At 40.5% G+C, this 24,958-nt stretch overlaps 1 protein-coding gene across 1 annotated transcript in view; it reads left to right on the top strand.

The window, feature by feature from the left end:
• The window catches only part of LOC108873581 (neuron navigator 1-like), a 54,547-nt gene that overhangs the window by 13,894 nt on the left and 15,695 nt on the right, over window positions 1-24,958 (top strand). Inside the window, 9 exon segments of the mRNA XM_051074308.1 lie at window positions 2,085-2,187; window positions 4,573-4,932; window positions 19,171-19,321; window positions 20,392-20,692; window positions 21,805-22,391; window positions 22,393-22,565; window positions 23,202-23,618; window positions 24,468-24,509; window positions 24,606-24,766. Coding sequence (XP_050930265.1) covers window positions 2,085-2,187; window positions 4,573-4,932; window positions 19,171-19,321; window positions 20,392-20,692; window positions 21,805-22,391; window positions 22,393-22,565; window positions 23,202-23,618; window positions 24,468-24,509; window positions 24,606-24,766 — 2,295 coding nt within the window.

Raw genomic sequence — 24,958 nt, 5'->3', positions numbered from 1 at the left:
ACCACAGAGTAAATTAGCAGCATCACAGAATAAGCATTCGTTTTTGTGGATTTAATATGACTAAGAGATTTATTCCCTCAACCTTACTCTCGACATCAAGGACCACAATGGAAATAAGTGTTTGCCAAATATCCAGTCTTGGAATACAAATAATGGTCGTAGCAACTATAGCACTGTTAAACTTTATTAAACCCCTCACAGCAATTGGCTAAGGTTAGGCAAAGATCATAGTTTTGGTTTCACACAAAAAAAAGTCAGTGGTGACTTGTAGCATGAGACAGAATGTGTGTACTTGATTAACATTTAACTGAAACCACAACCCTTTACTTATCTTTGAGTGTAACACAGACAGTGAAGAAAGACAAGAAATATTTACTGTACAAACATTTCTAGGAGACTGGGTTGCCTGGGGAGGTCAGTAGTCTATAAATTAACAGTGCAGATTCAGAATTCAAGAATTGCAAGTGTCCAATGATAGAACCAGATTCATCAACTTTGACTATCAAAATCTAACATTTATTGTATGTGATATATTTATTTTGGATCAGACCATGTTTTGAAAGAAAAGTAAGCTAAATGTTTCTATTAGAAGTTGCTTCAAATACTGTGGATGACAATCTTCATGGAAGAAATTTTGTTAGCTGTGTTTGCTCCCTGTTTACTAAATAATGCACAATGTTTGCCACCTGCCTTTTTATTTGAGTTCAGGTAATAACTACTTTCTGCTATTAATCCCACAATGCAGATCAAAAATTAAGAGTTGCATGACAATTACAGTTGATTTGACAATTATGACATAGAATGATGACATCTTAGTGAGCCACTGACTTCCACTAATAATTAAATTAGTGGGGTTTTTGTTAGTGCTTACTTTGCTCCTGGTTTCAACTGTGTAGGTCAAAAAGGCTAATTATACCTGAGCCCAGACAATTTTCCATCAAGATAATGTTTAAGATGAACTAAAAAAATTTCCACCTTACACAGACTCATAAATCATAACTTATATTGCTTGTCAATATTGTACATGTACAATATCCACCTATGTTGTAATACACTGAGGTACACAAGCTTTCAGAAGACTTGATTAATAGTTTTCTCTGAACCATCAATTTAATGCCTTTTGGGTCTATGCTATTGAAACCAGTTCATGTATCAAAAGTCCTATAATAAACTAGACTTTGACCCTACATCTCCTGTACTGGTTTGCAAAAAGGGGCAGGCATGTATTTTGAATCTGTAAATTGTGTTCATATGTTGTTTGTGATGCCTACGGCTGAGTTAGTTCAGCGTCCACTTATGATAGCACCACATTATTTGACATATGCTCCTCTGACATGCTTGCCTCTTCTCCAGCCTTTTCAGTTAATACATTGAATGTTCATCTCCCCAAGGAGTTTTGCCTCCATAAACTACTTGTGTTTTTGAAACAGGGGTGTTTTTCTCACTTGCCACAGCTAACACAACAACACTCCTAATTGTTGTGTGATATTGATTTGACATGGTCATGACCCACTGACTAGACACTTTACATTGTACGCAGCTTGATCTAAATAAGCTGATCGTTCTGGCTGCTATTCAGCTTATTGTAGCTTTACAGTCTCAGCTTGAATGACTAACATAATACTCCACAGATCAGAAAACAGAAGCTCTGTTCTCTGTACTTTGAAAGAGATCCTAGTGTGGCACAAATGTCCGAATACATCCCCCTGGTGGGCGTTCTAAGTTACAGGCAACCTTTCAGTATTTCATTTTCAGGATGTACCATGTCAGTGCAGAGGGGGGTAGAGCTCGAGTTGCCATGGTGAGTCTGCCCATGGAGTGAAATATATCTGCCTAATGATGTGAACATGCTTTGGCTGCGTGTTTACTAGGAAGACACCTGTCACATCAGTCCAGACACAAATAACATGAGCAATAATACATGCAGGTGGAGGCAATAAATGTGTGCTTGTGTGAGTGTATGTGTGTGCACATGACCTCTCTTAAAAGACACATACAACAGTAAAACAGCTGCTTGTATCTGGGTTGTATTTTGACACTCTCGAATGTTTTATACATTTTTGCTCTGCATGACTGACCCACAGACCCTGAGTCTCAGAGGAAACGGACCGTGCAGAATGTCCTTGACCTCCGCCAGAATTTGGAGGATACCATGTCAAGTTTGCGGGGCTCCCAGCTTAGCCATAGGTGAGTCCACTGTATCTGTGTTTTAGAATTTTGTAAAAATTAATAATGGTGTCTTCTACACCAGTGGCTAATAACACATCTAAACTGAGGACAGTACATGTTCTGTTGATAAAATCATAAGGTAAAACTGTAAGCCAAATTCTACCTATGGTTTAAACTGAATGGAAAGACATTCTTACGTGAACCAGCTTGTTGGATCGATACATAACACAATCATGTGTAAACAGTTGTGCTGCGGCTGCTTGGAGAGATGCCACCTGGTGAACATCTGGCTTCCATCCTTCTTAAATAGCCCGTCTCTTTTTCTTGGTCGTGACTTCATTCTAGGAATCTCTGTGTTTGGCTCTCACAGGCAAAAGGCCCAGGCATTAATTTGCTCTAACAACCACAACATAACAAGACACTGGTGGAGAACAGGTCTTTATTTCATTTGGACCTTAAACTTAGGATGTGAAATCCTTTGTAACAAAACCCCAAACATAAGAAACAACATTATGTCTTATGTCTTTTTAAACTTTCATTAATGAGTGTTTCTGTGTTAACACCAAATTGATTGTCTAATTTGCAGTAGTCACTCACAGTGCCAATATCATAGGACATTATAACCCATTTCTGAAGCTCTCTGTGAAGCTTTTCAACCTCTTGTAACTCACTTGAAGTGTGGTTGATTCAAAGCTGTTCTCATGCACCACTTTAGGAAGCTGTTACTAGTGAAAAAAACGCTTATTTAAACAATTATAAGCTCCCATCCAGCAGCATCAAATAGCTGACACACTGGTGAAAACGTCACCACCAAAAAACATCAGCATGTTTTTGTTTTTTTTTTCATGGCTAAAACTCCAATAAAATACTAACATTTGTCAGGTGCCCAGAAACACAACCTCGAGTAAATGCCTAATGTTGTTCTTAGTCTACTTGATGTATAATTAGTCAGTTGTTTTTTAATCGTAAAACCTTTATAACCTTTACTCATATGGTGGTGGTTCTGTATCTGTCAGCTTATTTTGTTGTCTTTTTGCCACCTCATGGCCAGAAATTAATTAAACCAGCTTTGGATTCTTATGTTTTAATATAAATGTTGTTTCTACAGATATATTGGTATCAGCATATGTATATTGAAAAATGGTCAACAAGGAAATACAGTACAGAAATGCCAAATATATTTGTGTTCATTTAGAAAGAGTCTTACTATTATGTATTTTGCCCACCAGAGAGCACTGTCAGTTTTATCAGACTTTTAAACTTTTAAATATTGATATTGGCAGCAGCATAAAAAAAGTCAGTGCTTCACAGTCTTGATTAAACAAGATATACGTGTTTCGATTCTTTCATCACCTGATCGTGTCTTATGATATAAAGCCATTTATTTGACTGAACAGTTTTCTCTGGCTGCTGCCAAATGAACTTCAAGCCATTTCATTTCAAATGATACATTAAATAACTTATAGATCAAATTAATGGATGTTATCAGTTACTGTTTGCTTGCCATCCCTCAGTCAACTCTGTCCATGATGTCATCTGGGAAATCTTGCAACTGTACATATCTAACATGGGCCAGACCACGTTAATGGATGACAAGACTTGTCACTCTCAGTAGTATAGTAGTTATCTCGATAGATTATTTGATCATTTTTGTCAATGATTCAGATGTCTTTTAAATAAGCTACTACATCACTCATCCACAACGGTAAAAATTCTCACTCTGTAGCTTTCAGTATTGGAGTTGCACCACTTCGCCTCCATAATGATGAATTATCCATCAACAATGGATAAAAATACTCCCATGGTCGTAGCTATTGCAATATTTATTTGGGTGAGTTTGTACATCTAGTTATGTAATCGGCAGACACAGAAGATGCTCCCAGCCATTTGGAGGACATTTCTAACCCTGACCCACTTACAAGGGCGAATAGACTCTGACACACACTATCGAGTAACGAGTAATGGTAGGAAGTTTATTACGATTTGCAGCAGCTTTTTTTTGGGTGTGGTCATATAAAGCAAAGCTCCTCAGTAGGAGAATGATATTGTCTGATGAGCGTGAATATACTGCTCAGAGAGACAGATGCCATGTTAAGATAGAGATATAAGGATCATTCTTCTCTTTGTTTTTGTGTTCTGAGATGCCACATTTCTAGCTTTAGTCCCTGAAGACAATACAGCATAACTGCTGTATCTAGGTCAACAGCAACTCAGTGCCACTGTGGGTTTCTTTGAAGGACTTCTGACAGAGAAAGAAAAATGTTTTTCCTTGGTTCTCTGGTGTCATCCTTTACACTATTGTAGATATAATGATTTTGTGTGTCATTCTGGTCAAGACTGTCAAATAAATGCCTTGAATATATAAAGGTAATACACTGACCCCTCCCCCATGTGTCTTTCCAGCTGTCTGGAAAGCAGTAATGTGGGCTATGACAGTGATGAGACCAACGCTCGCAGCATATCTAGCCTGTCCAACCGCTCTTCACCTCTCTCCTGGCGCCATGGCCAGTCCAGCCCCCGTCTCCAGGCAGGTGACGCCCCATCCGCCACGGGTGGGGGATACCAGGGGAGTAAGACTGGCTCCCAGTATACCGCCCATACCATGCCCGCTCGCTGCTCTAGCCGACTCAGCAGCACGTCTCGCATCGAGCTCATCGAAGGGCTGGATGTGGACGACACCGATCTCAAGTCTGGTTACCTGAGTGACAGTGACCTTCTAGGAAAGATCCTGCCTGATGACGATGATGACAACCTGGCAAACGGGTAAGAGTATCTGAAGATAAGCACAGGTTTGAACCTCTCATTGCCATGGCAACATGAACCAATTAGTGACTGCTGACTGCTAGACACTGGTTTGTCCTTTTGGGTTCTACCTTGTGGCTATGAAAAGGTCAGCTAGGAGTTGTTGTCAAATCACATTTAACTCACAGGAGTCAATAATCTCATAGGCCTCCTGCTGTAACTGCTGGACATTGCTCCATGCCACATCTCACGATCTAAATAGGACACATAGATCTATGCATTTTAACATTCAGCAGCACTGCCAAAAACATTCGGGAAACTTTTCGTGCAGACATGGTGTTTTTTCTATTTTTTGTCGATATCTGACGATTTGCACTTGGTAGTCCTATCAAAGACCTTTCATCAGCAGTCTCTGCAGACACACTTTTCTTTCTTGCACTTTAAGGATTTCTCAAAGTGTTCATGACATTGTCTGAGGCTGTTTTTGCTGACACAGAGAGCTCTTTCAAGAGGTTTTTTTTTTTTTTTTTTACTGAACAGGTGGTTACACAATAAATGCTCCCTCACCTCTGACTGGTATAATCTGAATCAACAGCATCTGAATCTTTACGTTGTCAACAGAAGCGACAAAAAGTTTAGGTAGCACATGCAACAATTATTTTGGAATGCAACATCTTACAGTTGCTCTCTTTTGCTCTTTGTCTTCCTTCTCTTTGCCGTCACCCTTGCTACCCTCCTCTCACATCCTCTGTGTGCCTTTATCTAATTCCTTTTCCCAAGTTGACAACTGACCGTGAGAGTCAGAGAGAGGGAGAGAGAAAGAATCCAGGACAGTTCTCCAGTGTGGTTTAGCAGCTTTATCACTGTTGCACATGCAGAGGGATTTAAGCTCAGCCTCTGGAGCGCTCACTAGGCCCTGCAAGCCAGGTCACGTTCTTACTACAGAGTGCATTAAGGAGAAAAAAAAGAGGACACATTTGAGATAAGTAGAAATTAGAGCAAAGAAGAAAAAAGTGTTAAATTTAAGTGGGTCAGTTTAAAAGGAGGACTGCAAAATTTGGAACTGAGGTAAATCAGGATGACACGATAAGATTGACACTAGAATGATTTAAATTAAAAAGCTGAGACATTCTATTAAATTAGAATTGACGACTAGCTCCATGTGTAAAGGTTTAGCATTTTGTGAGGAGTGAGGTAAAAGAGATCAGACAGCAGAACCCTGATAAGGTTTGGATTAAACAGGGATTATGTCATATGGGTCCATTCCTCACAGTAACATCCATGCACTCAAAATCCACTTAAATCTGTCGTGTATTTTGTCCTGTCCCTTGCTGCATCAGCTCTGCTGTGGTGATTCAGATTTATGCGAGAGGTGAACTTGGGGACTCGCCTCTGCTTTATAACACCACAGGCACCAAAGATGCTAATCATTTTACGTAACTGCTTTTTAGAAATGCTTCATCATGCTCAGTGGTTGGCCAATGATGTCAGCAGTCCCCAGACACACTGTCAAGGTGACTGTGAGACACCCTGATGGGTACAACTGTTCCCTATACTAGATTATTACCATTAACACCAAGAGGATAATGGGTGTGTTTGGATGCATACATGCTATGGAAATGTCTTTTTTCTGTGTGTTATCATGGGAGTAATAATAGGCTAGTGTGGCTGCCAAAATGCACCAAGATATGGAAATACTGTACTGCTATTTTCTCTCTGACCTTGAGTGGGTTGCATGCTGGGAAGATAGAACTGATTTCCAAGCATTACTGGTCTGTATTTGCATCAGTTTCAATGGAAAGTATCCCTGATTCTCCTGCAGGAATACTGGAATTCTCTATGTCATGAGTTAATCCTGCCTCATAAATATACCAACAACCTTCTGTGTAGATGACTAGCTAATCTGTTTTTTGAAGCAGGCACAACAGCACATGCTCTGATCTGCTTCTTATAGTATCCTCTTGCAAATTCTGTGATACATTTCTACTGTACAACCCCTGTCACACACTCACAGCTCAGCTCATTGAGAACCATTAGCTACCAGCTCTTGAAAATAGATCAGGCTCCTCCTACGTAACCATGGAAACCAGCTGGAAATCGACTGTAAGGAGAGGTGCAATTTGTGCTGCCTTTTACTAAAGCCCCAGTTTTGCATTTTCATACATTTCATTGATTTGAAATTTGCTCTATTATAATGAACTATTTCTGAATAGTAGAGTGGGGCTTAGATCATGTATAACCACTGTACTGTATAGTGTTTCAAACAATTTGGGAAGAGTCTGTGAAATAATAAACAAAAGACATGTTGTTGATCAACCCTTTTTATATGAGACAATGGAGCAAAATGGAACTGCAGCACTGGATGTCTAATGGATATTGATTAAGCCACACCAGGCATCACTGGCTAGCTAGGGCTAAATGTATACTCGCTGACAGTAATCACTGCTACTGTGTGTCTGCCTCATCAATAATCTGACACCACATACATCCCAATCTCCTCATGGGCTCCAACTTTCCATCAGAGAGGAATAGTTACATCTTTACAGCAATGCACATCTTAGGAAAGATGAACACATAGCTCTGACATACTGTATTATGGCCTTCTAAAGTTGTTATTACCGCTGTGTTTTGCCCCAAATTTGCCCATTTACACACAACAGAAATAGAACAATATTTATTGTTTTTTGGGCACTAGTGGACAGACATACAACAAAATGGGCTAAGAAATACACTACCACTATCATATCACTAGCTCATGAAGTTGTTGGCAAACAATTGGCTACTTTCATATCCAGCAGACATGTACGCCTGTAAAATCTTAACTCAATCAAATACAACAGCTCAACCATAAATTTTACCCTTGCATTATGTACAGCGGTTGCTATTTTTATGGTCAGTCAGTGTGTCCAAGTGTCAGCAGTTTCTGATGTGGAAATATAAAGCAGTGTTTACTTTTAGTCACAACTGAAATTGCCATACTTACGTAAAGTTGAATATTACAATTATTCATAATTTCCCATCTCCCTCAGTAGACTTTGTGTCTGCGTGAAATATTGGCCGTCATTTAATGAAACAAGAGTTTTTGCTCATTTCACTAAATTTTATGAGACTGAGTACCACTGCTCAGTGAGTAAATGACTGTGTTTCATGTCTGAGTGTTGATATGGCTTCCTATTTAGCCCTGACTACGTCTGACCACGTCAAGAATCATAACTGTTTCCTGTGGTTACATTCTTCACACTATATTGGCAAAGTTCAACCATCACTCATATGATATCATCCTACTGCAAGCCGTATTTAAAATGCTGGTTTATGAGTAGAGCAGTAATCACATTATATTATTGGTGTATGGTTGGTTTTTCCATATCTGGCATATAAATTATGACTACTATTCAGCATTCAGTGTCATTTCAGTGGTGTTTGGTCAATTACGGTTGATGTTTTACAGGCACTCAGCTGTAGTATATGTAAGCAGTTTGGTCCAGGTTAACTTTTCATGTCTAATACAGATGTTCACTGGGAAAATTACTTGTTTTTTCCATAATGTCATTTAGTTTGATGGGATGAATGCAAGCTCTAATGTTTGTAACAGAACACAACAATTTCACCGGAGGCCACTCTGCCTGAACATGATTATTGTACCTGACAGATTTACGTATTATCTTGGCAGATTAACAGTTTGAAAACCTTAAATTGGAAGATTTCAGTGAAAAAAGGAAAATATCTTTCAGCATTTGGTTTGGCTCCAAACTCTTTGGCTAGCTGAAGAGGGAAGCAGTGAAAGGCGCATAGATGCAATGCAGTGGTATTGATGAGTACAATGCCTCATAGAAAGCTGAGGTCCTGCCCTACTTTCAGGCTGGCTTTTGACTTAGTTTTATACTATACTCGAATACCAAGGTAATCCATATAATGTGTCGGCTTTTGATAAATCCAAATTGGCTGGCAATTAAGTTTGACTAATATTATTTTTGAAGCTCACTTGTAATTTAAATCACTAGATTTATAAAGTTGCTCAGTTGACTTAATGCACCTTGTTATACAGTAGCTTCATTGCCGTTCATGGCCTCTGCTGCAGCCAAGCTTAGACCTACTGCTGCTGTTCCACCAACAGTTATACCTCAACTTAAATCTGCATTAATTGATTTGTTGACCACTTGGAGCAGCACAACATTCTGTAATCAAATTGACATACAGTCTTATCACTTAATAGAGTTGATATGGCGAACGTTAGTAAACAGTTTAAGATTTACACATTAATCAAACACAGAGGAACATCAGAATTCATTTGGACTTGTGTTTCAGGTGACTTTATTAATAGAAGTCTAATATCCACTCTCCTTTTAGCTCAGTAAAAGAAAGTTGTAAGGGAATATCTTGCCCGTTCGGCTGGCAAATACTCTGCTAATCACTAACTTTGTCTAATGGTTGGCGCTGGACAGGTAGCATAGAGCAGCTTTTTTTTCACTGAAAACAGCTGCTGAGCTGCAAAGTTCTGGCCCGTTGAACCAAAACAATTCTCTGTTTGTCACTGCAAGCAACCCCTTTGCTATATTACATATGATCTGATCCATCCCTAGAACAGCTGTAGATGACAAGAACGCACTAGGAAGTTTATATTTATCTAATTTGCCAATGCCAGGCCACTGTGTCTTCTTTCCAGCATGTATGTTGCTATTGTAACATGATGTTGATTATAATTGATGCTTTGAATATACAATATACCATAGATATGATATAGAATATATTTTACGAGGCATAAATCTGTTTTGCATAAATATCTTATATGAATTAGATAGTTTTATTGTTCATGTGTTACTCATCTGGCAAATTTACTAGATCTCATAAAGATACCATATGGCGTTCATAGCTTCACACATGACACAGAACAAAGCACAGTTTCATCATAGCTGATGCATATAGATTAGATATTGTGGAGAAAGACATGATGCAGGTCAGACAAAATGACTTGTTTATTGTCCTGTGCTCTACAAGGTAAGAGATTTTTTTTGGCAGGGGAGCGTGTGTGTGGACATCTGAGGGATCTGGACTGTAATGGCTTGTGTTTCTATATGGCAGCATACAGGCAGCAATGCAGAGCAGAGAAAGGAGACTGGTTCAGCAGCATCACACCTCTGATCATGCGGCAACATAGCTCGGGATGTGCTGCCATGGCAACCGTCTTCCACTGACCCAGTGATGGGCTGCCTTGTGTGTCAGTGTGATAGCTTCTGAACGGATGTATGTGTGTAGGATGTGTGTGTGTGTGTGTGTGTGTGAGTGTGCGTGTGCGTGCGTGCATTTGCTTGCTGCTGGTTTGTGTAAGATGTAGAGAATGAAAGAGAGAGAGAGAAACCGAGAAAATGAGAGCAAGACAGTGGCAAAGATGGATAGACGGACAGAGAGGGACTGCTGTGAAGACAGCATGCTAACCACTTAATGAGATTGTTTTGTAATTGACATTGTGGGGGAGAGCTGTCTGCCTATACAGCTATTGTTTCATTCTATTTGCATCTTGGCATTTCCAAGATTTACAGTAGTACTGGTTGTGGAAAACTATTTAATTCAAGCATTTCTTCCTGAAATCTAGTATGGAGCACTGTATGATTGACCCAAAAAGAACAAATATATTTAATTTCTTTTATAGTGAAAGCATACAGTTGCTACATGGGCTTAGTTTGCTCCTCTGGTAATGTAATTTCCATGGTAACCATAATAAAGCTTTGCCCATGCTAGTGACTGGATCTGTTAAAGGCTTGGCATGTACCGTATGAAAGTGAGTGTAAATTTCTAAATATTGGAATACTTTACAGCCTCACTCATGGAAACTATGTGTATCGACAAACACATTCTGTAATGCACAGAGGCTTTGCTGCAGTCATCCGATCCTGGATCTGTGCCCCCGGCAGTCTGCATTCAATTTCCCTTTCCTGTCCGGGTTAGACCTTTTCTATATTCACTGAGTGCTTCCCTGACTATTGAAGCCTCACACGTTTTCTGACCCACTTAAGCCCATCTGCACAAAAATTGGGCTTTGGCCGCTCTGGTCTGGTCTTCCGCAGGCGCTGCTGGGATTACTGTTCAGTGAGGCCACCAGTCGGGGTCAGTCCTTTATGGGATACGGCTCAGTAAGAAGGGATGTGGTTTTCTTGCCTCTGAATACTAACATACACCCACAGGAAGGGACACACAAATCATTCTGAAATGTTTCTTTCAAGCTGAGTTAATTTGTAATTTGCATATGTTTCAAAGTGGTTGAGGGGAGAACAACAATAAAAAACCTCTCCACTAGGCCCAGTCATGAGTTACTGTTACCCAGAAACACAGCACGCACAGACACCCAAAGTCAGCAAATCAAACACATCTGGGCTCAATATGGAGCTCTCGCTCCCCAACGATGGTCAGTAACATACTGGATCTCGAGGGCCCTTGCCACCACCCAACCCCCTCAACACCAAACCTGCCTCCACCTTCACTAGCATCCTCAGCCACGTGAATAATGGACCATTACAGCAGCACCCCAGGGTGTATGAATCATCCCTGTATCATGTCTGCGTGTGGCCGTCTGGGTGCGCAGTTTGGATTCCACCAATGTATAATACTCGGCCCCAGGTGGAAAATATGATACATCTACTGTTTTTCACAATATTATGTTTAAAAATGTAAACCACATGGCGCCCTGTTAGTCCAACATTCCCCATTCATCACTATGTTAACTGGAGATGGCACAGAAATGTCAGATTATCTGCTTGGAGTATGGCTAATGACGTCTGTTTTTTTTTCTTCCCCAGATTAGTTCATAATATATTTCTTCATGGTAGATTTGGCTCTGCTTCAATCCTGTGTTGCTGCTGAAGCTGCATTAGTCAGACAGCAAGTTCGATATTTAAGTGCCACATCAAGCACTTTGCCTTAGTGGAGGTGAGATAAAAACAGAGCACCGGACAGCATCATGAAACAATACAACAGCACTATATTCCAGACTATGAGGCTTCAAATGTGGCACCACATGAGCCTGCTGGTCTCAGGATGAAGTGTGTGTGTGCATCAGCTGTATTGTGGGATACATCTGTAGGGGGTGGAGTTTCCTGTCTGAGGTCGATGGAGACGGTACATTCATTTTCCAGTCCAATAATCAGCCAACGAGTCCATTTTCCGGGGCTTTGCAGAGATGGGTCGGCCGGCTACTGTCCCAGACGTAGCCACTGATGCATCTCAGAGATATTTACTACACTGATTTGACACTGCTCTGTGATGAAGGCAGCCCAATCCTATTTGCCTAGCTATGGACAGGCTCAGTACAGCAAAATTAGGCACTGGGAAGATCAGAGAAGTGCTGACGCAAAGCTCCGCTGGATTTGTCATCTGCAGTCTTGAATGAATGATACTTAAACAGACATAAATCACTGAACACAGTGTTTTCCTGTGATGCTGGCTTTCTGAAATAATTTCCACCCGTACCACTGAATTGAATGCACTGAGTAGGGAAATGTCTGTTCTTCCTGAGCATCCAAGGGTTGAAAACCCAGTGAAATACTGTTTTGTTTTGTTTTTTTTGGTTCTAAATGCCAAGTGGTGCCTCCCTTAATACAGTTACAGACCATGTACACTGAACTGTAGCCCAGCTTTAACTCAGTGTGCCTCCTGCTGGAAATTTAATGTCATGACACCACATGGAAACAGCTCATATTTAGATTTACAGTGTAATTTTAATCTCCTTCAAGATTAACAGATACAGCTTTACCTGCTCAGAAAGCATGTTTTATGATTGATCATGGAACATTACCATCTAAAAACTACTGTAGCTTGACAATACATTACTTAGTCAAACATATGAAGACCCCCTTATCCATATACGTTTATATACTTAATACTTATATACTGACCTTGGGCTAGGGAAGTCTTGATGTTAAAGTACATTTTAGAAATTATTTCGCCTACATATTGGTGGCAACAGTTTCAACACTTTCCTGTTTCAATATGACATCCTCCCAGCCCCCAGATTCCTGACCTCAACTTCATCCAGCACCTTTGGGATGAACTGCAGGCAGTGACATTTGAAAGAGCCAGACCTTATTGTCCAACATCAGCGCCTGACCTCACTAATGATCTTGTGGGTGAATGGGAGCAAATCCCTGCAGCTCAGTTCCAAAATCCAGTGGCAAGCCTTCCAGGAAAGACTGGAGGTTGGTATATAGCTGCATATAAATATCCACGGGTTTGAAGCAGATTTTCAACAATCAAACATGGGCCTCACTGTTTGCATGTCCACATACTTCTGTCCTCATGGTGTATTTGATCATTTTTAGGTTTTGTCTGGCTTGGTGCTCACTGTGGAAAACTGACTCTTGTTATGACAGCTTGTTAATGTTTCAGCTGTAATGTAGTTTACTACTAAGTAGCCGTTTGGACAAAATATTTCATATGTATTTAAAAAGACATTTGGTGAACTTGAGATTTCATGTCTCAGTCCTTTATTCTCTTCAATATGTATTTTAAATCCATTTTTAGACTCACATATTGCAGCAGAATTTACTGCACCAGAGGGAGACAGCAGCACTGATAGATCAAAAGCCACAACAGTAAAGGTCAGATCATGAAAATGGTTTCCTGTCTGGTAACCTCAGTGAAAACAACTAAAGGGCCTTGTGGTGCTGTAACGTCTCACAGATGGGCTAAATCTCTGTTTTAACAGTTTGTAAATGCCCGAGACTAGTGGTGGCAACATTGCTGAAGGACCTAGGCATACATAAAGAGGATGTTTCTGACATAAGCCATTTGGTTATCAGTGCAGGACAGCTGTTACTATGCAGTGCAAACATGACTTCAAGCCTTTTTAGATGACAGCGTGTTTAGCAGCTCTGTGGCCTGGCTGAGATAAACAGGAGATGTGAGCGGCACAGTTTCTTTTTTTTGTACTGTAAACTGTTTATTTTAGTCATCTTTCTAGGCAAAGAAATAAGCATCCAAGTTTGTGTTTTGCTATTAAGATGTAAAGTTTTGAAGTAACCAACAGGTATCTAAACAAAATGTTTTATGTTGTTTGTGAGCAGCAGATGTTCAGATCAGAGTGAGAATTCTTAAAAAAAAAAAAAAAAAAAAAGAAGCAGACACAACAAGCTTGTATCACACTAGCATCTCTCTCTGTTAAAGAGATTCTGAAGAATGCCTGTATGTCTGGTACACACTCTGACAGCAAAACAGTTGTTTAATTTTAACAAAAAGTAAAACCACAGTCATCTAAAATTCCAGTTAAGCTGACTCTGTATTTATATTACAAAATGTGGCCTGATGTGGAAAAACAGAGAGAGCCTCAAAACTGTAATTTATCATAGGGGTCAATAAGTTCTTTTTGTTTAAAATATTAACTGTTGAAATCACTAAAGTCCATTTGTTATTTTTGTCATCTTTGCTTTTTCTGCTCAGTAATGAGCCTGTAAGATAAAATGTGGATACGTTCATGCTCTTCAGTTATGTACGATTCTTTGTCACTACATTTCGAATCAAAATAACTCCAGCCACATTCAGACTGAACCAATTTTGACTGGAGATGTGGACTGGGCGTGGGACCTCTTTGGCCCACAGAGGCTTTACCTCCTGGAGTGGTTAGTTTACAGAGAAGAGATCTGGTGAGATCATCACCGTGAGACTGTTCCACTGCTAATGAGAAGGGGAGGGAGGTTTTCCAAGGCCACTCATGCCTCACTGGAGGTCCTCGTGTCATCTGTGGGTTTGTGGTTGCACTCGCAGTGATTCAGACTTTACCTTAAACTGAGTTTTTCCAGGCTGGCCCCAGAAGGTAATGAATGAAGATGGAGCACATTTTATTTTTAGGGGACATCAATCATTCTAATCATCTCTTAAATATAAAAGGAAGTCTGACCTCAGATTGGTCTATTTATATGGGCTTTTAAATCCTTTGTCCCATTACAGGTAACTTTAAAACCCTGAAAATTACAAGAAAGTCCTCACTCTTAAGAGTAACTTGCAAAGAGGATAAGACTTATTTCACAGCATTTGTCCAGCTTGAGATGGACCTAACCCTGTTTACACTGGATTCAGCTAATATCAGTGACTCTGATGGATACAGACAAGTACCGTTCAGCAGTCTTTGAACACTAGGGAACACAGAGACTTTCAAAACAAACTCCTAACAAGATGGCCTTAATGTCCTTTAACATCTGCCCAATTTTAATGGCTAAACTGGAAATATTTTCTATTCAGCAGACACTACACTATATATATTTTTTCCCTGGGTTGAGAAGTGTTTTGAGAAGTAAATTAAATTTAATCTGTAATTGGTGGAGTGCCCCTATCTAGGTTTTAGCAACTATGATTGATATTTGTTCATTCATTTAAAAAAAGAAGACCTAATTTAACTATAAACCTATAGGCCAGCTACGGGGGTGCTACCTTTTGATAATCAATTCATTGTTGGATGTCGATTTTTAAGCAAAAGCCACACATCCAGTGTGAGGCTTTGCTCCTTTTTTCGACTTGCTGAAATGCAGAAAGCTCTCTTGGTCTCTGGGAAATTATCTTTTACTAAACAATTAACTGGCAGATAATTCCACGAGGAAAATAATAATTAATTTTAATAATAATTAATTTTACTCCTAAAACTAACTATACCCTCAGACGATTTTTCATATAGGTTGGGGGGGTTGCTCTTAATGACTCAAAATCCCCAACTTCGTCCCTTGCACGACAGAAAAAAAAAATACATGTATGCTAATACATGAGGAGCTAATGCTAGTGTATAACGTTTTAATTAGCTACCATAAATTCTGTTTTCAGATTTGATTGGTGAACGGTTTGATAAAAGAAAACAAACTTATTTAAATACAGTACTTGTTTGAAAGCTAATTATGTATGCAAAGTCAACTGAAACAAAAAAATCTGCTTCATTAACCACTACCGAGTAATCAGATTACTTGGAGGTCAGGTTACCATGGATACCGTTCGGCTCGACAGGACAGCCGTTGGCCATCATCTCACAGAGGAGTATGGGGGTCTCTCCGGTCTCGTCATCCCTCTTCTTTTCTTCCTCTTTTTTTATGGGAGGGGGGTGTTGCCTGTCCGGTTGCCGACTGCTTCTCTCCGCTCGCTGAATGTGAGAAAAGGGGTCTCTGTCTCTGCCTGCGGAAGATATGAATTTAAAACTCAGCACTCGGATGATTCAAGGAAGCTGCGCTCACCAAAAACTGTAAAACGGTCACAAATGAGCGGTCGTGTTTTAATCGGGGAAGTGCCGTCTCTGCAGTCGGCGCCAAGAGCTAAAAGGACTTTACTTTTTACGCCAAGGTAATAATGATGTTTTATCACTGTTTTCCCTCAGACACACTAGACAACTTTTCCGACATTTTTATAGCCGTGAATTTTGTTGAGATGCTACAGTGGCTTTCTTTATTTGCCCTCTAACTATAATTTATCTAACGTTCCTGGCTGTTCTTTCATAGGGACCGTGGACTAATAGATTTAACCGCTGACTTTAAATCACTGTAAATCTGACCTGGCTTTTGACTAATGTTACAGTACAGTAACATTAGCCGATAAACTACTCATGAATAGAGGATTCATTCGACTGGGTTCCCTACATTTTTAGTTCTTGAATAACGACATTTTACAATAATACTTTGATGTTACAATGGAGTTGAGTACATTTAATACCTTACTTGGTCTAGTTACTATTGAACCGTTTTACACGTGTGAATTATGTTGACATGAGGTTGAATATGGTATGGTGGAGAAAAGTGCAGGAGATTTATGTGTTGACACTGAATTGGCAGTAAAATTACAACATCTGTGGTAACACATTTTATTCTTGGAGGACACTGCAGTGCTGCTACCACAGCTATCTGTATAATAGAGGACGTCTTCACCACTCACTCAGCCATAGGCATGCAGTCCCAGGAGCCTTGTCTTTACTGTCCCTTATGCAGAGAATGTATGCAGTGCCAGAACTGAACTGCAAGATGCATTCTTCTGAGTGTGTGCTATTTCATCTGGTGTTATAGTTACAAGACAATAAAGCTTATAACTGGTTTTAGAATGCTACGTCTGCTTGTTTCTCTTGCTTCGTTTATCTTTGCAGCAGTTTTCACCAATGCTGCAAATCTTGCCATAGTGGCAACCAGCACTTGTGTTTGTCCATGTATGCGTTTTGTAGTGATGCTTTTAGATCCAGGACCAAGTGTGAACAATAATTGCAATGCCCCGACCTGCTCCACCCCACCAACCATCCCCTAGTCTTCTTAAATCAAAACATTTTCACAGCAACCCAACTCAAAATAATAGCACGGACACACAAATCAGAGAGATGTTGGAGTTGTGCCACAGAAAACAAAATGTTAATTGCCACCCTATGTATGAAGTATGCACTTTGCTGGTGTACTCCCACCCTCTCCCTGTCTGGATTCCGCCCCTGAGAGCAGACAGTTTGGCTTGTAGTATCAACAGCCCACAAGCCCTCCTGCCTCCTCTTAGGCTGACATCCCTGTGGGGTTATTCACAGCCCCTCTGTTACTCCTGACAGAGGTGGTATTGTTCAGACATACCACAACATCTGTGCTCAATGTAAATCAAAATTCTAAAATCAAACATTTATCTTAGGTTTTTTTCCTTCTCATGTCAAACTTTGCTTCTGAGGTCACGTATCTGTGGCCACAAATCTTCACTAAAATGTTGATATTTTTAATATATATATATATATATATATATATGAGAATGCTCAAAACCAGTACAAAGTGTCAGGCTAAGCTTCATCTTTGTTTTACAACTGCGACTACAACTGAACTACAGCCGTGTGATTAAATCCAATTCTGAATGTGTATGGGCCATTTTTGTCTCCCTGTATTTTTCTATGCAATTCCATGTTCCATGCCTCTGCTAATTGCAGACTGCAGACCCACAAAGAGCATTTTCAGCTCAGTGGGGAAAGCAAAAGAAAGGGAAAAGAACTGATTCAGCTCAAGCAGTGACTCAGCTTTTAAAGGGTCTTATTAATTTACCTTTTCCACTGTGCCACATTTTTGTGCGCCAACAAAAATTTGATTACCACCTGTGGTTGCCAGAAGAAATGATGGGGAACGCAATTATACAAAATCCAAGCTGGACTTGTATTTAGCTCTCTTGAGATATAATTTTTAAATTCAACAAGGCATTATTGCCCTTCTAAAGCACATAAAAATATTTTACTCTTCAATTTTAAACTCTCCTTGGGCAACAACCTCCTGTGATGGTTTGGTTGACTGAGAGGCTACACCTCTTGTTGAACTCCACACAGCGAATCTGCATTTTAAATACATTTCAAATACAAATGCATCCAGAGGTCTGATGCCCAGTGAGCAGTTTCTCTCAGCTCTGCTGGGACTGCCCATCCCTGCCTTCCTCACGCAAGGGGCCACTCTGGCAGCATCTGGTTTGGGGTGACGCTGACACTTCTCTGTGGGGTGGAGGGAAGGGTCATCGAGGGTTTAGGAAGCTGTCATTCTGATTTCTCCTTATCCTGCTTCTTTAGAGCATACCAGACTGCTTTCTAAACCCTGAGCTGTCAGTCAGCATACTTTTTCTTCAGCATGATTTATCAGCACATCCTATAAAGTTTCTCTTGAAGTTACAGTTAAAGATTGCAGTGTGTTGGCCTCTGCTTAAAAACTGCTAGCTTTGCTGTCATGTGGATTTACTGAGTTAGGATCAATCTTATATAAATACTTTACCTTAATTTTTTATAACTTGAATTTAGAAGTTCAGTTTTATAACCAATTTAAGAATGAGAAAGAATGTTCCAAAAAAAACATTGATTTTATGAAAAATGAATTAACTCATTTTGAGAAGTTCTTGCTTCATAATGCACCACAGTAATGGTTGAAACTGGATCTTTAGACAAATGGTCATAAGTTCTGAACCATTATGATTTAGACAATTGGCTAATAAATGTAAAAATCATACTTTATTTCCACTAAAACTAAAACGTGCACTTCTGTGGGTTTGCTCACCATATGACCTAGAGCTCTGATGTATTAGTTGAATCAAATCAAAGCAGCTGCAGCCATGTTGGAATTACCTGCTTGTTTGAGCATGTGGCCACCTCCAGAGACAACTTACTGTAGACAGATGGACATATCGCTGTTGCAACCATGATTTTTGTCCCAGCAAACACAGATTTCTGCAGCTTTACCTACTGCACATTCACATGGTTGTCATTTATTTGACAAGAGCACTTGTTTTTTGCTGACTTGTCATCCTGTCTCATTTCAGCTGGGATGAAAGCAGCTCCATAAGCAGCGGGCTCAGTGATGGTGATGGCGATGGCTCGGAGAACCTCAGTTCAGAGGAGTTCAATGCCAGCTCCTCTCTTAACTCCCTCCCAAGCACACCCCTGGGATCCAGACGGAACTCTTCTGTTATGGTGAGCTGAAACACTGCACCAGACAGCTGTATACAGCATGTGATAACATAACATGTTTTGTTTGTAAAAGCAGTGCTAAAGATTGCAGCTGAGGCCTTTATTTGAAGCATTTTCAAAGCCTCATTCTGTGATTTACATTGTGTGGTGTGTTAAATGCGAGTCCCTTTTCTTTGACAAAGGCCACAAAAAGAAACCACACCTCACCTCTGTCATTAAAATGAAACTGAAGAGAAATATGATCGGCCACAGTGCAAAACCTCCAGAGCACATACACTAAAAATGGACTTTTCAGTGAAGTATTTTTTGAATTTCAATTTGGAAATATACAATATTTTTAAATTCATAGGTTATGGATTTTTTATGAGGGAGAAGAAGTAGATGATTTTTATAATTCAGTGATTGAACTCTATCAGACATAAATTGTTATTCCACACAGAGAGTGTCTTAAAACATGTCTAGAAGGAATCGTTACATTTTTCAAACTTGCTTTATGTTCAGTTTTGCGGCAATGGTAGTGGTTCCTACCTTTCTCACAGGTTAACATTTTGTACTTCATTATAGGAATAGTGCTTACTTGCAGAATGCTCAGAAGAAATGAACATTAGAGGTACTCAATGAGCCATCTGTCGCTCTGTATCACATTCATAGTGTGCCAAGAAGCAGCATGTCCAATTTTGTCCTCAGTGCTACCTCCTCAATGCACCGCATGATTTTTCTATTACAGTGGAGCTGTCTTTTTTTGTCCACTGCACAGTGACATATTTAAAAAAAATACTGTATAAGTTTTCTTTTCAAACCAAGCAGCCACTGCTAAATCAGATACTGATTTATCTCTCAAAGTCTTAAATCCATGCACAGTTTTTCCTTCTCCGTTTTTTTGTTTTCCTTCCTTTGTCTTTCCCTGTGTTTTTTTTTTTTTTTTTAACAGATCAGTCTATCTCTCACTACTTCCCACTGGAATGCAGCTTAGATGAAACAAAGATTACAAAGAACAGTCAGCTCCACAGATAACACACAACATGTCTGATGGTTACCCACACTGTGCCCCTTCCCTCTCCCTCTCTCTGCAGCTCCGCACTGATGCAGAGAAGCGCTCCCTGGTGGAAAGCGGACTGTCTTGGTATAGCGAGGATGGTAAGGCCAGCCACAAGCTTGATAGTTGCAGCTATGAAACAGGGAGCCTCAAGACAGAGGCCCCAAGCAAGTGGCGAAAGAAGCCTCCGAGCCTCAGTGAAGATTTAGGGGGTAAAGGTGAACTGAAGAAGCCACAAAGTTTGGGTCAGCCAGGGAGTTTCAAGAAGGGTCGTAATCCTCCTGTGGGCGTGACCTCCCCCATCACCCATACCTCTCAGAGCGTGCTCAGAGTTGCAGGTGAGATCAGATAGCATATTTTCACATTATGTCTGTTTTTCTCTGCTATTCCTCTCCTATAAGAATTTGGTGGATCACTGCCATTGTTACCTTGTTTTAACTAGGAAATCTATGTCATCCATTATCTTTTTGTATACTGAATCCAAATGTAAAACAGAGTCTGTTTATAGAGCAGCCAAGGCGGATATCTGCTCGGTGTCAAGATGAATACAGAAGTATACCCCTTAGCGTAAGCCAGGTTTTGATTTGTAGCACAGCTCAGTACAAAGAAGAAAGAATGCACCATGAAATCCATTTCATTGAGAAAAAAATCTCAGTTTTAAGCCTAAAGCCATGTTTCTTCTATTATCTCAGAGAAAAGCTTATTACTGTACATGTCTGCAGAGACACTGTGTCTGCCATCTGCAGCAAGTAAATTTATTTCTGTGTCCTTTAATCCCCATCAAAACACACCATGATTGAATAATAGGGTAAAATTGAGTTCCAATACCAACATTTCTTGGCCTCTCATTTTAATTTGCTCAACTTAATTTCAGCTTTTAAAATACGTAATTAAAATTAGTTCTGATTGTATGTGTTTTGGCTGCAGTTTAAAGAGAAAAACATTCTCTCAGCTGATGCATTTTTAAGGCTTGTACCAGGTTTACAGAATATCTTAAGAGGTTGTATTTGCTTTTATGAATTTCCTCCTTCAGTCTTTACATAGTTGCCAACTCTTTCATTACTGAGATGATCCAAACTGATCAGAGTTATCTGGTATTGTTTTGAAAGTTTAATCTTGCATAAGGCCCCTTTAAGTCAGTCTGTTGGTGAGTCACTCTCGACGTGCTGGACACATTAAAGCTCTCTAAGTAAATACAGCTGTGTCTTGCTTATATTTTATCTCAGCTGTAAAGTCTGGAATGATACACATTGTCTTTTATGTGAAGCTGTCTAGTTGGAGAGAAATTATGTATGACAATGCTGATTAACTATTTCAAGTTTACTGGGTTTACTGGCCCATTGACCCATCCAATCTATCCATCCTCTCTTCAGGGTTATGGTGACTACAGGCCAAACCAAGCATTCATGGTATTCAACTATGCTATGTCGTTCTTTCCTTCTTTATGCAGCACCTAAAAGTGAGAAGCCACTGGACAAATCCAAGATTTCCATTAAAACTGCTGGTCTGCAACGGTCTCGTTCTGACGCCGGCAGGGATCATCATGGAGAGCACCGCAAGCCGCCATCAGGTTTAGTTAAACCCTCTGCTGGAGCCTCCTTTGGGTACAAGAAACCACCAACAGCCACTGGTACCGCCACTGTTATGACAGCAGGGGGCGCCACCATCTCCAGTGGCTCTGCTACTGTAGGGAAAACCCCCAAGTCCTCTGGCATCCCTGTGAAGCCTGTGGGAGGAGGAACACCCTCTGGTCGCAAAAACAGTTTTGATGCCAGCAGTGAGCAGAGCTTCCTGGGGCCAAACGCCCGAAACAGCATTCAGTACCGCAGCCTGCCTCGACCGGCCAAATCAAGCACGCTCAGTGTGATTGGTCGCCCTGCAACTCGGCCTGTCAGCGGCAGCATTGACCCCAGCCTCTTGAGTTTGAAACCTGTGCCCGTGGCTTCTGCAGGGCCTAGGGTTAAAGAGCCTAGTAGCTGCAGCAGTAAAATGGCTAATCGAACAAGCACAGGCCCAGTGAATCAGACAGACAGAGAGAAAGGAGAAGGAGAGAGCCAAGGCCAAGGCTGTGGGCGTTGACATAGACTGTGGCTCTTTGAAAGGAGAGGGGACTCAGTCTGAATCAACAGGAGAGTCTGCCGTGAAACTACACGGCCTGAGACGGACCAGCAGCAGCAAATACCCCGAACTGTCATCACCCACCACACCAAGGTCTCTCATTCTGCTTTTAAGTGGCATTTCACTTAAATTACAAAAAAGCACATTTTCTCACTGACCTATTGTGGTATCTTCCCATGTGGGTACATTTTAGTTTCATGGTATATTTCCAAGATTTCTGCTACCATCTCAATACAATGAATGGAATTTCAGTTGTGGTGCCCTCAGGATTGAGAAAAGACATCTAAAAAATTCAACAGCTACATCTCTTCCCAGAAACAGTGTCCCAGTTACTCTAAATAATCTGGAAAGCTCATGTCAATAGTTTTTTCCTGGAACCATTTTCTACCAAAGACATGGTCCAGAGCAATGGGACTATTGTTTGTTTTGATTTATGTTTGCTGTTGAATTTTGGAGGCAGACATCTTAAAGAGTGCTCTCTCTAGACCTTGTGAAACCACAACTATCTGCCTTGGTACACAGAAGTATAAGTAAATTAGAAAATTAGTAGTTTTTTTTTTTTAATTTGAGTGAAAAACTCAAAAAAATTAACAAAACATAAAAAGAAATAGATAATACACATCGTGCACATGAATGGGTCCTGTGAAGACTTTGTTTTGAACATCATTACTAAGGACATCACCCTAGTTTTTGTTTCTTGACATCTAGTTTCTTCTGCCTGATTCTTAGGATGCTGAACACCAAGTCACTGGGTCGTCCACCCAGCCTGGCTCACCTGGACAAAGTCAACTCTAACAGTCTCGACTCCTGCGTGACCATCCAGGACCTCCCACCCAAAGTCCCCCCCTACTCCAAGCTTCAGGACTTGGCTGGTTCCCACACAACTGCCCGCCTCATCCCCAGCCCAGCGCCTGTCCTCCACATCGATTCCCCCAGTTCCTACACCAGTGAAAGCCTGAGTCTGAGCGGTTCACCCCTCCTCTATCCCAAACTGTCTGGCATGCACCGCAGCATGGAGTCCCTGCCCCTCCAGATGAGCGTACCCTCCAGCGCAAGGTTTGTCACAACTGAGATGCATAACAAGGAGGAGAGGGGTACGGGAACCTGGGGGGCTGGGAGCAGAACATCCCTCAACCTCTCAGATAGGCAAGTCTCTGAAGTACCCAATGTCTCTTGTGTCAAAGTCTTTGTCCATTTCTGTAATTGTCCTTGTCATTAGTGTATGTTGTTGTTTGCCCCTAAAAAAGATTAGACTACAAGACTACTTGAATAAGCATCAAAGAGAAATCAGATGACAAATTTAAACTGACTTCTTTATTTGATGTGAAAGCGAGACAAAGACCCTGCATCAGAAGAAACAACCAAGCAGCTCAGATATGAGACAGAAAAGAAATCTGCCACTGCCTCACATCTGTAGCTCAAAGATTTAAACAAGAGGAAAAATTAAACTGAACTAGTTGTTTAAGAAAATAGTTTTCAGCTACACCTCTATTTTCTCATGAACCCACCAATATTGGTAGAACCTGTATTTGTCCAGCAGCGAATAGTGTGTGAAACATAATGTCAAGTTGAGCCAGTGTTTCAACATCAAGGCTATAAGTTTCTTGGCAGCTGACACACCACCCCACCCATATTTTATGTGCTTTTTCTCTGGGAACGGAAAGTCTGAGCTGTCATTTAGAAGATGAAGGTTTGGATCATTGGAAAATTTCTGTTTGTCAAGGTGGAGATGGCCTGAATTACTTACTGCCAAAGGAATGTACTCTCAGGCAATCCCACGCCATGTGTATGAAAGTGCCCAGTGTGCCATATGGGCTAGATGTACAGGACGGATTTGAAGATAAATCCCCATGAGATGTCATACCCATTATGCAGGTCCTACGACAAATCAATGATAGTGTTTATTTAAGGACCTGAGAAACATACTATTTATTATAATTATAAGCAATGGCTATTTGTTCTCTTTTAATAATATTTTCATTCTCTTATTTACAGCTTACAAACAGACAGAAATACCTTGCCGAAGAAAGGCTTAGAGTACGTCAAAACTTTTTTTGTCTATGCTTCTGTTTGAAATCTCACACAGTGATGTATCTTTATTGTTTGAAGTTAAAACAACTTCTCTTGTCTCAGGCGCTATGGCTCAAGCCTGTCAGAGAGTGATGGAAGCAAACCGGGAAGGCGCCACTCCCACACGATAGTCAGCATGACAGAGAGCGATAGCCCCCCTCAGCTGCCTTCTCCCACCCGTCCACTCCACCCCTCCTCCAGCAAGGCTCCTCTCACCAACGTGGGTGAGTCGGCCTGTTCTATTTGGCTGCCAAGTTCTAAAAACACTCACTGTTTGAGGTTTGAAGATGCTTGAAACTAATGAGACATGATAAGCCATCCATCTTATCGTTGATAATTATTGAGGACAAGGATGTGGTACTCACACTCAGAGGAAAGTCGAGCTAAGTTTTTACAGATAAGAAATGTTGACACAA

Source organism: Lates calcarifer, linkage group LG12 (assembly GCF_001640805.2).
Source record: "Lates calcarifer isolate ASB-BC8 linkage group LG12, TLL_Latcal_v3, whole genome shotgun sequence".
NCBI lineage: Eukaryota > Metazoa > Chordata > Actinopteri > Centropomidae > Lates > Lates calcarifer.
The sequence above is the reverse complement of the archived record's forward strand: the minus strand, read 5'-3'. Positions and strand labels throughout refer to the sequence as shown.